The following is a 16,782-nucleotide window of genomic DNA, read 5'->3' on the forward strand; positions in this document are numbered from 1 at the left end:
AATGAACTGAAAGGTGAACGTGCAGACTGCAAAGTTTTTTGTGGGACACCATCACACATCTCTTCCCGTCCAAGACCAGCCCTCTCACGGCACACACAGAACAGCCACAGAGCTGTGACATACACTCAAACAGGTTCCGAGCTCCGCAAATCAAATCCAGGATGGACTGGAAAACCAATACAACAACAATGTAAACAGTGAATGAGTTAGAGACTGTCCTGTGGTGCAGTGAATGTGGCTTTATTTAGAAGAGGAGACAGAGTGTAACGTGGCTGTTATGAAGGAAGAATACAGAAACGGCAAACTGACTCTGTATGAGACTGACGCATCTAAAAGACGTTAAAGGAAGATGGAAGCACTAGCATCAAAACCCTTGAACACCTCACCCTGACGCACACGTACTTGTATTACGCTTATCAGAATAATGCAATGCAATCTGATCTGAGAGTTAATATCTCACACAGAAAATGAAGGGAAGCTCACTTTGTCAAGGCGTGTGTGTGTGTGTGTGTGTGTGTGTTTCCAAGAGCGTGCAGGAGGGGAAACTCCCTGAGCACTGAGGAACACTGATACCTTTACTTGTTCTATGTCAAGGACATACAAGACTCACAATGGTGTAGAGATGAGGGGGGAGGATAAACAGAAGGAGAGAAAGATAGATAGACAGATAGAGCAGGAGACAGAGAAAGAGGATAGACAGGAAAGAAAAGAAAATGATAACATGAATAGACAGTGAGCAAAACAGAGGAAAGAAGTGTGCATGTGTGTGTGTGTGTGTGTGTGAGAGAGAGAGACAGCGCAGTAGTTGAAGTCCAGTATCTCAGACTATTCAGGTGTGAATGTGTGTTTAGGGATGTGAGATCTGACCATATTGATCTCAGTTTACACAGTGTGTTATTTTATACTGTGATTCCCCCTGCTGACAACATACAGTAACATTACTTTTATGGAGGAAAATGTAGACAAAACTCTCCATGTAGAACACAGTGAGCTACTTCATTCAAACCGACAGTCCCCAACATGTTGAAAATCTTTAATTACATTCATTTCTGTAAAGCAGATTAATACACACGCACACACACACACACACACACACACACACACACACACACACACACACACGTCCTTTTAGTGCTACCTTTCCCGGTGCGTCACGAGGGATGAACACTCAAGAATGGTCAGACTGAGCATGTGCTGAGAGGAAACACAGAGTAGAAACCAACAGAAAGACAGAAATAAGGGGCTGAGGCTTTAACTCCCCCCGCAGCTACAGAAGAACGTCTGGCATGCGTCTGGGAGTGACTCATGGGAGAGTGATGTGAGGTGTGAGGCGTCGAGGGTTACAGCACAAAGACACCTTTCTCTCTCCCTCACCTGTACACTCCCCTCTGGATCCACGCCTTCTCACACACACACACGCACACTCACACACGCGCGCACGCACACACACACCTCAACAGTTTCTACCACCGGAGTAAAAGCAGTCAGAAGAACACTTCTGGGTTCTGCTGTGAAATACGTCCTGGTTCGTAAACATGACTCGGGGACTAATGAGCTGATGGACACAACCCGGCCCGCTGGCTCCGTGGCGACCGGCGTCCACCTGCAGACGTCCACCTGCAGACGTACACGCACATATCCTCTTACTCTAATCACACCTGGCCTGACTTGTTCAAGATGTGTGGAATGTACATTGACACTTCACTTCTACACAGATTGATTAGGTGTAACGCTACCTAAATACACACAGTATAGTTGACTTAAAGTCTTTATCTTCTACCTGTACCTTCTACAACCCTCTACTTGCATATTAACCAAAACCTGCAACTGATTTACCCTATTTCAGTTTGAGTTTCATCCAATCAGAAGCAGATGGCTCTCCTCCACTCCGCCCACCACTGGAATCCAATCGTGCTTAATACAGCTGGAGACCTTTAACATTAAGTTTGGCACCAGATGTTAAGCAAGATCCATCCATCCATCCATAGATGGACCTTTGCTGGTCCAGGTTAGTGTCTAGACTAGCACTCTGTGTGCCTGACATTTTTGCCATCCTACTCGAACAATTTAGTTCAAATAATCATATTCCCTCAAAACTGTGAGGTTCTGTAGACTATTAACCACAATACATTCATTAATGTAAGATACTTTGGCTCCTAGTAAATCAAGTCATTTTTTGTGGAACCATAAATTAATTTGCAAAGTCAACAAATGGGCCGTGAAATGCATTCTGTTTATATTCCCATGTTCCTGCTGTGGGCCAAATGTGCTCCTAGACAATTGTTCAGCAGCATGATGTGACCCTTGACCTGTGAAGTCACTTCTTCCTGTCCCTACATGACGACCCCATTCAGCGCGTCACTGCAATGAATCTCCCCTGTCAATCAAACAGCAGGAGCCTCTACCATTTAGCCCCTCCAAAGGGTCAAAGGGCACCAAGAGTATGCTATAGGTAGAGCTGAGCTCTCTTTAGCTCTGCAGAGAAACAGGCCTCTCACCAGGGCCCTCCGTAAGAACACCGTCTACCCACCTACAAAGGTGCATCAATGAAAACACAGACATCGAGCAAGTTTCCATCTATCGACTCAAACAGACGCTGCACAACATTCTAGAACTGAGATCTTAAAAGGCAGTTATAACGAACAAATATACGCAAGTAGCACCATAACGTTATTTAATTCTGTAATCCAGCAAACTGGATTAGTATAACAAGGAACACGCCCAAGAATGTGTCACTGTAACAGTAGTAATTAGCACGGCACTGTAAATTCAGGGACAACTGTATAATTAGAGAAAAGACAGAGTGAAGAGCTTGGACGTGCGTACGGGCCGAGCTGGGCACGGCGCTGCAGGTTCTGCTCTCTCTGACCTCGTGTGGGCTGCAGCCGACTATCCCAAACACATTACTGCAAGAAGAAAGAGGAGAGGGGAGGTCTAGCTCCAGCACACACAACTCAGACAGGGGAGGGGAGTCCCAGACTGGCATGCAGTAGAACAGGGTTTTTCAAACTATGGGTCGCGACCCTAAAATGGGTCGCGAGGCAAAAAAAAAGGGTCGCTAAAAAATAAATGTTAATATATTTAATAAATTATATTTATAGCGCGCGACTGCGCGAACGGCGGAGGCGTTAATACTTGGCGATCGATCGCGATATAATAGTTAAACTCCGTCAACAACTTACGTTCGCCGCCCCCCCCCCCAGTCAACAACTTACTTTCGCCACCCCCCCGGGCAACAACATGCGTTCGCCACCCCCGTCAACATCTTACGCTCGCGACCAAGTATACTGTATATATATTTCTTAGTAGGCTGGGTCGCGGGAAAAATCAGGGACAAAATATGGGTCGTTAGAAAAAAAGTTTGAAAAACACTGCAGTAGAAAATCTCCTTCCAGCGCTTCACTGAACAACCGAGATGTGTTGAGGCGTCACTCTCCACCAGCCCGCCCAGCAGACCAGACATCAGAAAAGATCAATGTTTACAGATCAGCAATCAGAGTCCTCCGTGTTCAAAAGGTCATTTAAACTGGGCTCATATACCTAGAGTGAAAGGACTGGTCATTGATTGGGACAGCTCAAATTCAGGCGCAAGATCCCTAAGAATTGGAGAGCATCAATCATTCTGATTGGCTGACGAAAGAATAAGGCCGTGTTCATTCATACCCTGCTCTAGCTTGTCTTTATTAAGTGATGGACCGTCTTCAGCTCCTCTGCTCCGCTATCATTTAAGAGAACTGCAAAAATCTTCTGGCCAATGGTAAACACTCAGTTAAAGAAAGTTAAGTGTTTTAAAAAGTTTATAGATGTCTTTATTTGTTTATTTATTTGCTGATCACACTTGTGGCCAGTGGAATTCAGCTCCCCTATTCAGTGCAGGGCTTTGGTTTGGTCCAGTAGTCCCAGAACCTCACTGCTCATTACTGGTGATGCATGACCAAACCACACACACCTCCACTTAGACACACACGCCCACAGATATACTCACACAGTGCAGTGGCGGAAATGAAACCAATCTATCCTGCCATGGATTTGGTCCAAAGAAAGGGAGGGAAAAGAGTGATTAAGGGATGCATGAAAGGACAGAGAGACAGAGACGAGACCAGAGGGTGTGGACAGAGAGATGGAGACGAGACCAGAGGGTGTGGGGGTGAGATTAACAGGATGAGGTAGGTCAGTGAGTTCAGTCAACCTTAAAAAAATATCCACTCTTCTCTGACCTTGAGAAAGAATTAATGAAATAGCTAATGCACACATACACATATTTGTTTTTTAATTTTATATTCCACATTTCCAAGTTAAAATATTCGACCCCAATTAGGAAAAATGCAGAATTCCATAGACATGGAGACGTCGTGCATAAAGCCAAAAAAAAAAAGTAGCCAAAATGGCAGTTGTTAAATGACCCATTAAAAAAACTCCTCACAAAACAATCTGACCACACAACACTATTTGTAGTTTTCATTTTAAGACGAGACCATAACGAAGAAATATTTTTAGCATTTTCTTATACACTCACCGGCCACTTTATTAGGTACAACTGTCCAACTGCTCATTAACGCAAATGTTGAATCAGCCAATCACATGGCAGCAACATGTAGACTGGGCCAAGACGATCTGCAGCAGTTCAAACATCATCAGAATGGGGAAGAAAGGTGATTTAAGTGACTTAGAACGTGGCATGGTTGCTGGTGCCAGAGGGGCTGGTCTGAGTGTTTCAGGAACTGCTGATCTACTGGGATTTAAGCGCAACCATCTCTAGGGTTTACAGAGAATTGTTCGAAAAAGAGAAAATATCCAGAGAGCAGCAGTTCTATGGGCGCAAAAGCCTTGTTGATGTCAGAGGTCAGAGGAAAATGGCCAGACAGTTTCGAGCTTATTAACAGTAACTCAAATAACCAGTCGTTACAACCGAGGCATGCAGAAGAGCATCTCTGAACACACAACATGTTGAACCTTGAGGCGGTAAGGTCAGAATTTCGCGACAACAACATGAAAGCATGGATCCATCCTGCCTTGTACCAATGATTCAGGCTGGTGGTGGTGGGGCAATGCTGTGAGGGATATTTTCCTGGCTCACTTTGGGCCCATTAGTACCAACCGAGCATCGTGCCTGGTTTCTTGTACTAGAATGGCCTCCAGTTACCAGATCTCAATGCAGTAGAGCACCTTTGAGATGTGGTGAAACGGGAGAGTCATACCATGGATGTGCATCCGACGTAACAGTGTGATGCCATCATGTCAATAGGGACCAGAGTCTCCGAGGAATGTTTCCAGCACCTTGTTGAGTCTGTGCCATGAAGGATTATGGCAGTTCTGAAGGCAAAAGGGGGCCCAACCCGGTACGAGCAAGGTGTACCCAATAGTAAGTGTACATGAAAATATTAGAAATATTTTGTCTAATTATTACAAGCTGTTATATAAACTGTATTAGCTAATGGGCCCCCAATTTCAACACTTCAGTGCCAAAAGTATTACACCATTGTCGGTGGCAACAGTATGTAATAAGAGTCCCATCATAGAGAAACCACGCAGAAGCTGTGTGTGGTCTGTGAGGCAGCCCTGCACGGCAACCACACGGCCAAACACGTGAGGTTATGGCTTTGTGACGGAGCCGTTTACAGTGCAAGCTCATAACCCTGGAGACCCGCCTCCAAACCACCATTCTTATGCATCAGTCCCTATTGTACCGGCAGACCATGGAGAACAATAGAGACCCTCAGCACAAGAGGTGGTGCACGGGTGGAGTGCGGGTTCAGGCGTCCACAGCGACCCTCACCTCCGCCTGCCGGGCTCGTGAGTGTTTAGGTGGGGTTTGGACTCAAAAGTCCCACCGTAGGAGGTAACGTGTATTGACCATTAGAGTTAGTGTTAAAGACACAGTTAGTGTTGGACACATTTAGGGTTAAAGACACAGTTCTTAACAGTTGGGGTTAAATAGTACGAGCTTAAGTGTTTTGCCACAAAACTGATTGTTGCTTAGCAGTTCTCTGGTATGCCACCTGCCAAGTAAACACAGCATCGTCAAGGAGGGTTAGACGCATGACCCTAAATCACCTCTAACACACTATATCCCTGAATACCGGTGATGTCTAAACGGTCAACCAAAAAATATACTTGTGGCAGACCAACGTATTGACTTTTTAAGATCAGTTAATGTATTAGCTGCAATCTACGCGCTAAAGTTCTCACTCTTAAACCTGCACCGCCGGGACTAAGCTCTCACCAAACAGGTCCAAACAGCTTTCGTTCTTAAAAAAAAACACAATCCAACAGACGCAAGGAATTGTTCACTGCACTTTGCAACACAATAATCGACAAAGCATGAGTTAGGCACTAATCCCTGGTTTATCTCTGCATTGTTGTTCATGAAGCCCTGTTAAAAGAGTCTTGGTGAAATGTTCCATAACAACTTGCTTGCAGAACTAAATGTTCCCAACACAGTCGGGTCCCTTTTCTAGAGTCGTTTTAAACTTTATATCCCCGAGGAATAAAAATAAGATAACTTGCTTTTTGATGCTACTGGAATGACCTACATTCGGGATTGTGGCTTTAAGTCTCCAACACCAGCAGAAAGGCTGGTGGTGTTTGAGAAACATTTAACCATGTAAAAAATAACGACCCGAGAAGTCACCGACCCGAGACCAGGACGCTTCAACCGGACAGGACGAGCTCGCATCATTTTCCGGAGGCTGTTCGGGATCTCGGGTTACTTTTGCAGCAACAATAAAGAACACCAAACATCCGCCTCCTCTCCGGTTACCCAAGTGCAGAGCGAAGCGCTCGGTTCACAAACCTCCCCTGCCTTTTCAAGACCGGACACGCACTAAAATTCGCAGCTCTTCGTGCAGAAAGTTAATTGAGAGGTAATGAGAAGTAAGTTCACCATACCTCTTTTCCCAAAACTGCCGCACCGATCGCTCTTTCGTTTGTCCCTGCTCAGGAAACACTTTTATTTCCATGCGTTGTGGACGCGTATGATAAACATTACGCCATGCTTCCTTTTGGGCTCCTATTCTCCGCGTCCAAGTTAGCGAGGGGAGTGTGAGTGTGTGTGTGTGTGTGTGTGTGGCAGTGTGATCCGAACGCAACGTAGTCCCCCGCCCACTTTCCTGACTCCACTCCAGCGCGCACCTACAGGCACCTCCCCAGTCGTGACATCACAAAGGAGTGTAGTCAGTCTAACTCCTCCCACTTCTTCCACCTTACCTGCCCTGTCCACATGAACCACAGCCAAACAAGTCTACATCAGTGGTTCTCAGTCAAAGGTCCCCGGAGACTCATTTGTGCTCGTCGTACTTGAAGACACCCAACTCTGATATAGGTGCAGGTTGGGGACGATGGGGCACATGTCCCCTTTGACGTTTCGAGGGGGAGGGGTAAAATGTCCCCTCGACAATAATTCATCATATGGTTGGAATGTGTATGCAGTTTGTCCCCACTAGTTGAAATGAAACCTATGCCACTGTGTTGCATCGTTACAATTTTTGATGTTGTGTGTGTGTGATGATGTCTTCGTTGTGTAGGTGACTTCAGTCCGTGGTGCTGCACAGTGTAGAAGGCAGATAAGAAGCTCGCACAGCTGAAATAAACGCTAAACTTTGTTCACTTTGTTCATCGGTCAGCTGTGTCAGTTATGAGCCTGCCCAGAGTTTCTCAGTGCAAACTCAAGTGGACATGCTTGTGGACAACCCCCCCCCCCCCCCCCCCCCCAGAGGTTTCCATAATGGAGGTCAGGAATCTCCGTGTCCATTCACTTCAAGTGTCACACTTATGCAGTGTAGTTGTGCATCGTTTACTGAGCACATTCCATCACTGTTCCAGATGAACATTCAGCATTAATTCAGCAGTCATGGTCTGGTGTTTAGAGAACTGGTCTTGTGACCAGAGGGTTGTGGGTTCAATTCACAGACACAAGGCCATGACTGAACCCCAACTGGAGCTGGAGGTAGGGCTGCCCACAGTCCCCTAGTGATTACTAGTGTGTGTGTGTGTGTGTGTGTGGGTGTGTGTGTGTGTGTGTGTGTGTGTGTGTGTGTGTACTACAGCACCCTAGTGATCACTAGTGTGTGTGTGTGTGTGTGTGTGTGTGTGTGTGTGTGTGTGTGTGTGTGTGTGTGTGTGTGTACTACAGCACCCTAGTGATCACTAGTGTGTGTGTGTGTGTGTGTGTGTGTGTGCCACAACCCTTTAATAATCACTAGTGTGTGTGTGTGTGTGTGTGTGTGTGTGTGTGTGTTCTCACTGCACAGATGGGTGGAGGACTAATACTGACTGGGGTGTGATCACTATGATCAACTTAACTTAATATTTTCCAGTAAATATGCTCTAATGCTAACCACAGCTAACCACCATAAATACTGGTTAAGTGCTTATAAAAGCTTATTAAAGTCATAAGACAATGTTTCTAGCTAGATAAGCAATGTTCAATTAAATATTTAAATGTCTTATTTACTACCCCAAAATACGCACACACACACACACACACACACACACACACACACACACACACACACACACACACACACACACACACACACACACACACTACACACACACACACACACACACACACACACACACACACACACACACACACACACTGTTCATACTCCATCGTCTTTGTGAATCTGCCAATCAGCTCCATTGTTCCACTGCTGAAGTGCTTAAGACCAGGTGAAAAGCCTTTTGTTTCCACTCAGAATAATCACACACACACCCGCACACACACACACACACACACACACACACACACACACACACACACACACACACACACACACACACACACACACACACAAGCACACACACACACACACACACACACACACACACACACACAGCAGGAAGGTGTCCACCTCCCTGCCCCCTACCCCCTGAGGCAATCCAAATAGCATTCCACAGAGTCGCTGAGTGTGTGCAAGTGTGTTTGAGAGGTTTTGATTGACTTTGCAGAAGAGAGAGAGAAAGAGAAAGAGAGAGAGAAAAGGCCAGTGTTCTCCCAGCAACACGACTGCAGTCCCAGTTCACAATGATGGCAAAAGCCCGAACACACACGAGTTTGCCCAAAATAGAGTAACAATGGCAAAAGGAAAACAGAGGACTGGTCTTATGGAAAAACAACGGAGGCCTCTCATAACTACTCGTAACTTATTAACCACAAGCAACTGGGCACCAACTTTTAGCCAGCAGTAATCGGATTTATTTCCCCTAATCCCAAAATCAGTCAATTAGCTCTCAGAGCCTACACAAATGCAGGACGTTTCATATTTGAAAAGCGGCTCACGCCCGTCCTGAATGAGACGTGTGCAATGGCTTCGGTTCTGAAGATAAGACGCTGAAACTGGACAGTAACAGTCACCCCAGAGACAGAGCTCTGGAGGGGCCCAGAGCCACTTTAGAAACACACTGACCTGAACCACAGGACACAGGTTGTGAGGGTATATTTTGCGGACATGACTTGTCCCAGTGCGTTGCCTCTTGTGCCACTAGATCTGTATCAAAAGTTAACATATGCACTAATAAAAGAACCTTTACGCCCGCCATGCCAGACAGAAACAGAACAGACACCGTTGTTTGACACTGGATGTCTTACAGACATCCAGATTTAAACTTCGAATGAGCATGAGTGTCTGTGATGACGAAACCCTCCCCTGAGACGGTGTAAGCAGTCAGCCCCAAATGAAGAACCCGTCCCCCTCTTAGCAACATTGGGTAGAATTTAATTTCCAGCTTATTATCACCACTCAAATCAACGCACTGGAGTGACCATTTAAACACATGCCAGACTAATCCTGACCCTTTAAACCACAAGACTCCCACTAAGAAGATGCCTCGTGAGAACTCTAAGAGTGCGGAGAGAGTGTGCGCCAAGAGAGGTGTGGCCGAAGCTCTGTTTCTGACCTGTTCTCGCAGTCTCTCCTGGTGTCCCATGATGGCGGAGGCATGGTGAGGGTACTTCTGTTTGAGATGCTCCAAAAAGGCCTCTCTCTTCTTGTCCATGTCGGAGGGCTGCATGGCCAGGACCTCGCGCGAGCTCCGCGCTCCTCCCACGGTGTGTCGGCGGGGGACGCCGGCGCGGCTGCCCTTGCCGTCCCCGGGCCCGTTAGCAGACGACGCCTCAGGTGTGTCGCCAACCCCTGCGGGGGGCTTGCGATGGTGCTCTGCGTCTTCTGGTGAAGTCACCTTCAGGTTGCCCTTAAGTGGCTCTGAGAAGAGACAGAAGAGGCCCAGTGATGAGGAGGTGTTCTTTAAAATGTTCAAGTGTGTGCCTGTGCTCAGCTTTATATTCACTTTCCCTTAGGGCTGGACAATAGCTCAATATCAATATATATTGCGATATAAAATGTTTCAATAACGAAAATTTGATTTTTAAACACATTTTCAATATTTCAATAAACGCTATTTACAACAGTGACTGATGACGTCCACCACGTGCACACAGCCAGTGCCCAGCAACAGCAGGCTATGCTAGTTTTGGTTTGGCTCCAATGTGATGCGTACTAGGTGAAAAATGAGCACCACTGACTGCAATACAAATGTGACTGAACGAGCTTCGACGAGCGATAAAAAAGCAGAAGAAATACTCATTCTGTGGTGTGGAAGTGGTCCGGCTATTGAAGATATTAATATTGACAAAGCCCACGAGTTTGTTTATTTGACGGTGATGTGCTTCATGTTCATGTATGAAGGCTAAATACAAATAAAAGGTTGACTGCTTATTTGTACTATTTTTATGTCTAAAGTTAATATAGTTTTATAGGAGGTTTCATATACTTGACATTCATTTTTCAGATATTTGTACATACAGACATTTGTTGTGGGCATTCATGGCAGTTTTCTGTGGCTTTTATATTCATATCGATGTCGGAATTATATCGTATTGACCGAAAATAAATATATCATGATATAAATTTGGCCCATATTGTCCAGCCCTACTTCCCCATGGTCCACAGTATGAGGGGAAGTAAGTTTAGATCATAGAGATACATTTGGGTGAGTGGAGTGAACTTTACTCCTGTTTTCCATTACATGTGTTTTTTAAACCATTTAAACCATTTTCAAAAGCATTCTGGCATCTGTCTGTAGCAATGTTTTAGGATATCCGTTTTCGTTCACTTTCGTTCACTTTCGTTTTCGACCAGCTTTTATGGTCAAAAGGATGGAATGTGACTTAATTGTCAAACTCTTAATGATGAGTACTTTCACTTTAACCAACTCCTGCTGGTCTGGAGACAGTGGTCTATTCTGACAGTTTTGGATAATTCAAAATATATTTATAGCAAAAAAGAAAGAAAGCTTATTATTAAGGCATTTGGCACAAATGTTCCCACATTCTTGTAAATAAAACACACTGTAGTCAACTGGATTTAGTACAGACTAGAACAGTGTTTAGTTATTTGTTAGACATATATTACAAAAGCTAAAAACATTACACAGCCTACACTGTAATACAATGAAATCATATTATAGATTATAGATCCATAAAAGCATATTATAGATTACAGATCAATCTGGATGAGAATTCAGTGTATTACAGATTAAGATATGTGAGAATTCACATTACTAAAAGTTAAAGCTTCATGTTCAGTGTCACAGCACAGTAAACATGCAAACAGTTCTAATTATAAACTACATGCTCCTAAAACACACACACGGAGACACAGAGAGAGAGAGAGAGAGAGAGAGAGAGAGAGAGAGAGAGAGAGAGAGAGAGAGCCAGTCAACCAAGCGAACGAACAAAAGAAAGCTACTTGGAACCAAAGGTGCCCTGTGGCCACAATCCAAACGAACGTCTTTGCGCTCGTGTTCCGGAGTAGTCACCTTCCTCGCGCGCACTTCCAGCGCGCTCCTCTCCCTCTCCAACTCCGACCGTTACTTCCATTCTGGCGCGAGAGCGAAGGAAACCGCTAATGTTCTTCCGCCAGCGGGACTGGGGCCTCACTCACGTGAGAGCGGGACAGCGGTTGAACAATTTTGCGCCCCAATTGGCGACCGCAGCGCGCTTCATTAAAGAACCCGTCCTCTCCAAAAACACCCTCAGTCGGCTGCGCGCTTGTAAGCGCGCGTGACCCCATTCCTAGGGTCTGCTAAATAAGGTAACCGTGACGACACCGCAGTTCGCGGCGCTTAGCAAGAGCCTCCGGGTAACAGGTGTAAGCATATCCCCGACATGAAGCACATCACACCCCCTAAGTGAGAACATATCCTAGAGGGGCGAGATATGACGCTTAACATACAAAATTAACTTCCACAACTGACGAGTTTGATCTAGAAAGTATTAAGATAAATAGTTTGAGTCTTCAAACCTGACACTGTCAGTCTGGCCTGGTGTAAAGGCATGGAAGTCACCTCCTCTACTCTTTGAAAGGAAATGATGTGCTAATCACTGAATTAATATTCCTTTTAGGAATTTTCACTCCGTTGCAAACTTTGTACATTCAAACTACCCTGTGGCTGAAGTGCGAGGCCATCTGTTAAACCGATGATGTACGAGGCATTTACTGTGACATGTATGTGACCCAGTGACACAGTAAAATAATACTTATTAATGTAAAGCCAACTAACTACCAGTGCACTCCAGGAGGACAACAAATTAGTGTCCCTACGGGTCACGACGGACAGCCTTGACAAACTGGATTGTACAGCCTAAAACTGGATGTATGGGCCACTGTAGGTGGCAGACATGCTTATTGTATTATACCATCTCTCTCTGTTTCCATTGAACTTCTATGCATGATCAGCCTGACTACTCTCTTCTGCACACACACACACACACACACACACACACACACACACACACTCAATGGGTGTACTGGAGCACACACGCACACACACACACACACACACACACACACACACACACACACACACACACACACTCAATGGGTGTACTGGAGCACACACACACACTCAATGGGTGTACAGGAGTACACACACACACACACACACACACTCAATGGGTATACTGGAGCTCTGCCCTGTATGTAAAAAGGTATTACACTGTTGAACTGGTCAGTTTAACTGAACTTCAGTCATGTTTTGTAATCTAGTTTCAATCTGCTGCAGTGATCCCAGAACATGTGTGAATGAAGGATTACGTGTGTAATCGAAACTATCCTGGCATCTCAGTCTGAATCACGTTCCAGACAGGTGAAGAATAATGAGTAGCACATGGACAGACAGACACACACACACACACACACTCACACACACACTCCATTCTCCGGTTCCTGCCCAATTACAAACTCAGCTCCAGTCTTGACCACGCAGACTTGTCATGTCCCGACCAACACACTGTCTGTTCATGTTCGGCCCGGTTGTCAGCTGTGTGTAGCAGAACACCAGCAGCGTTCTCCCCTTATCTGAACTCCCCAACACATGCAGGCATGTGCGCATTCTTTTCAAATAACCCCATCATAAGTACAGTCGGTCTGAGGCTACAGCATTCCTGCTCTTAAAGAGGTCTGCTCTGTCTCCAGCCTTCTCCAAACACTGTGGCTCATCCCACACTAGCTATATCCCATCAGCCCAAGCACGCTCTCACCGCGGTGATGGACAACTAGAGACAGCTGGCTCTAACCGCCAAATGATACCTTCTGTCTCTCTGCTGTCTGTCCTTTTTCTCATCTTCCTAGTTTGAAACATTACACTTTCTCTCTCTAACTCATTTCACTCACACACACACACACACGTGCACACACACAAAGTAGTTTGGAATAAACATCTCTTGGTGGTTTTGGTGTAAGAAGTCTGTGGAGGAGAACATTCCTTCCCCTGCGTTTCCCCCTTAACTCTCATTTTAAATCATCTGACACTCCTTTGATGTCACACAGTTTGCAGTAGTTACACCACAGCTCTGACCGCACATCATACCCAGACTCTGAGACGCAGTCAAGGTTCCAGGTTCCTGCTAAGAGAGAAGATTTCTACCCTCGCTGAACTGAGTTAGTGAACTGTCTGAAGCTGTGAACGAAGACTTATTTTCAGGGGACTGTTCACAGAGAGATTATGATGATATGCCCCGCCATAATTTGTCATTCTCCAAGTATAATGTGTGTCATATGCATAATGGAAATTTTACAGTGAAGTCGGTTGGAGTTTGGATGGGTGAAGCACACAGACTCCATCTTTGCGCAGACTCCACCTGTATCCATGTTTCGGTTGCTCCTAGCTGGTCACTGATAGCATTCTGGGACCCTGGTGATGGAATCCAACTGCCAAGGATTGTTTTGCCCAGGTTAGCGGTCTGCCCTTTGTGTTGGCTAAAGTGTGTGCAGCAGGAATGTGTACGTGCGAGTGTGTGTGTGAATGTCTGTGTATAGTTTCTTCTTGTACTGTACAACTGAATTTGAATTTGTACAGTCTTTATCTTTTTAAAACAGCCTACATTATATTACCATTTCCCACATAAGAATATAAGAAACCCTCAGAAAGCTGAGAAAACAATCAACCATTAAAGGGGCTTTAAGACTTTACACCTGAACTGAAGACTGCAACGTTAGCATTTAGCATCAGTCTACGCTCACTTATTAAGGATCAAATCGGCTCAGGTTAGCGTTGAAGCCCCTACAGAGACAGATTGTGTTGAGATGGACTTGCACAAGACACCCTGCACCCTCAGGGCTGAGCAGTACCCCAAAGGCATCTGGGAAAAGATTTATCTGCTGAAGGGCTCCATGTTGAGTGTACAGTGCAGGCCAGAAAAGCAGAAAGTCTCAGGCTCATCCAGAGGCCTGGAGAAAGGGACCTCAGGTGACCCCGGGTGACCTTTCCTTGTCCTGCTCAACTGGAGAGTTCTCAGAGGACTGTGGTGTTAAAGCATTATGCTGGAGGCTGATTTGAAACAAAGGTGACAAGGGTGATGGGATAAGTGGACCTGTCAGGCTAAAACAAGATCAATCCAAAAATATATATACACAAAAGCAATGAAACAGTAAATTCTTCATAAATACTGTAACATTCCTTCAGTAACATTATGTAATACATGCCATAAAAAAAGTATATTTCTCTTCTCCACACAATCATGCATACACACATGTGCACACGCACACACTCAACCGTTTCATGTAGCACACGTAAACATTTGTAACCCGCCTCCATATGTTCTAATCAGCAGCAGAAATGAAAGAAAGAGCCTGTTCTCCTGCACTGAATAACCAGTTCACATCCAGACCCTCTCCCTCACACACATACACAGATAAGATTGTTTCTTTAGGCTAGGGAAAATTCACGCTCTCACGCTCTAATGGAGACTCAATGTGGCCTAGTCACATTTTTACACACCAATTGTTCATCATTCATCTGTCCCGCTCTGCTCCTTTATAGTCACACTGATCTTTTGATCAGTCTGCGTTAAAGTCAGTCTACACTGTGTCTACTGTCTGCTTTGCCTCATAGTGCTACCCTCTCGGCCACTCTTGCAAAGGGTACTCTAGATAGGTAAATAAAGACCGATTCCGATAGATAGGGCACTTCGTAAATAGTACCTTAGCTAGTGCACTTCGTAAACAGTATTTTAGCTGGGGCACTTTGTAGTTGTGGTACGAATCAAGGGTGTAGATTAGCTCTTGGCATTGGTGGGGGCCATGACTAGTTCTAGACTGCTTTGGATGGAGGGGTGTGTGCGTGCGACCAGGGGGATCTGGATATTGGGGCGGACGCGTCACGTCCGTACATGTTAATCCTACGCCCCATGGATACGTACGATGGTCTGCACACAATGTAAGACCACACCAATACATATCTGCCCATATAAAGGGACTGGGCCAAACAAGACATAAATTTTCTGTAATGAAAAGCTCATTTTCCATTAGGCATAGCTAGACACAATGATGAAACTATTTCAATACCTCGTGCACTACTTTACCATTAAACCACGTCAACATGCGATCCTCTCACAACCAGCTGAAGCTGAATTGCAGTGTTTTTGTTTGTTCGTGGCTTCTTTTAGTCACATGCTTCCCTACTCTTCCTCCATATTAGTGATGGATTTATATGTAAGAAGTGTAGATTAATCAATGTTGTGAAGGGTAAGACTTCTGTTTTAGAGGAGTATTGCGAGTATTAGAGAGAACGGTCCGCAGCGTCAAATCTGCCAGTGCTGTGTGCAGCAGGCAGAGATCGAGAGCGTGATTTGTTTATAGGAAGGTCGCGCACGGAGGATTATTGGAATAGAGATAAATTCAGTCAGTCTCAATGTTATGCAAATGAGAAATTCTCGCTGATCGGCAGCCAATTAGTATTGCTTGGTGCATTTTGTCACGTCAATGTCAATCTGGAATTACTGTGGTGACATAATGGAAGAAATGCTGGTGATTTGATGTTAGGCTTTCCTGTGCTTTTCAACGTGGGTGTTCCTGGTAGCTTTTAACATTTGTTCTAGATTTGTCCTACTTGAGCTATGAACTTATGTGCATCTGACCAGGTACACATGTTGGCTGTATTTAAGGTTTGCTGCTGTGTGACGCCTTCTGACATAACCATGCAGTGATCACAGTTCATTTCCCAAAGCTCTGGTTATTGGAAACTCAGTTCCAGCATGAGAACTTAGCGATGCTCTTGAGACAACAGTAGCTATAGAGAAATATACAGCAGACGAGCAGTCTAACCCAGTCGTGAGCCACACTGAGACGTCACCTAGAGTTCATCCTGTTGAGAATGTGTCTTTTCTTTGTGTTTTCCAGAATATATCTCATCAAATCTGGGTTTAAAACTTGAATTGTGAACAAAAAAAAAAAAACCCAAATCTGTGATAAAATCTGATTAAAAAACATAAAAATATCC

At 45.1% G+C, this 16,782-nt stretch overlaps 1 protein-coding gene across 10 annotated transcripts in view; it reads right to left on the reverse strand.

Moving 5' to 3' along the window:
* The window catches only part of kiaa1217 (KIAA1217 ortholog), a 110,436-nt gene that overhangs the window by 33,145 nt on the left and 60,509 nt on the right, over positions 1-16,782 (reverse strand). For 9 of the 10 annotated variants that reach the window (XM_076970235.1, XM_076970240.1, XM_076970241.1 and 6 more), the window contains exon 2: positions 9,901-10,205. In XM_076970235.1, coding sequence (XP_076826350.1) covers positions 9,901-10,205 — 305 coding nt within the window. Of the gene's footprint in view, positions 1-9,900; positions 10,206-11,820; positions 12,037-16,782 lie in introns of those variants that run through there. The other variant, XM_076970236.1, reaches the window with a different exon arrangement.

The sequence above is a fragment of the Brachyhypopomus gauderio genome, chromosome 13 (genome assembly GCF_052324685.1).
Source record: "Brachyhypopomus gauderio isolate BG-103 chromosome 13, BGAUD_0.2, whole genome shotgun sequence".
Lineage (NCBI taxonomy): Eukaryota > Metazoa > Chordata > Actinopteri > Gymnotiformes > Hypopomidae > Brachyhypopomus > Brachyhypopomus gauderio.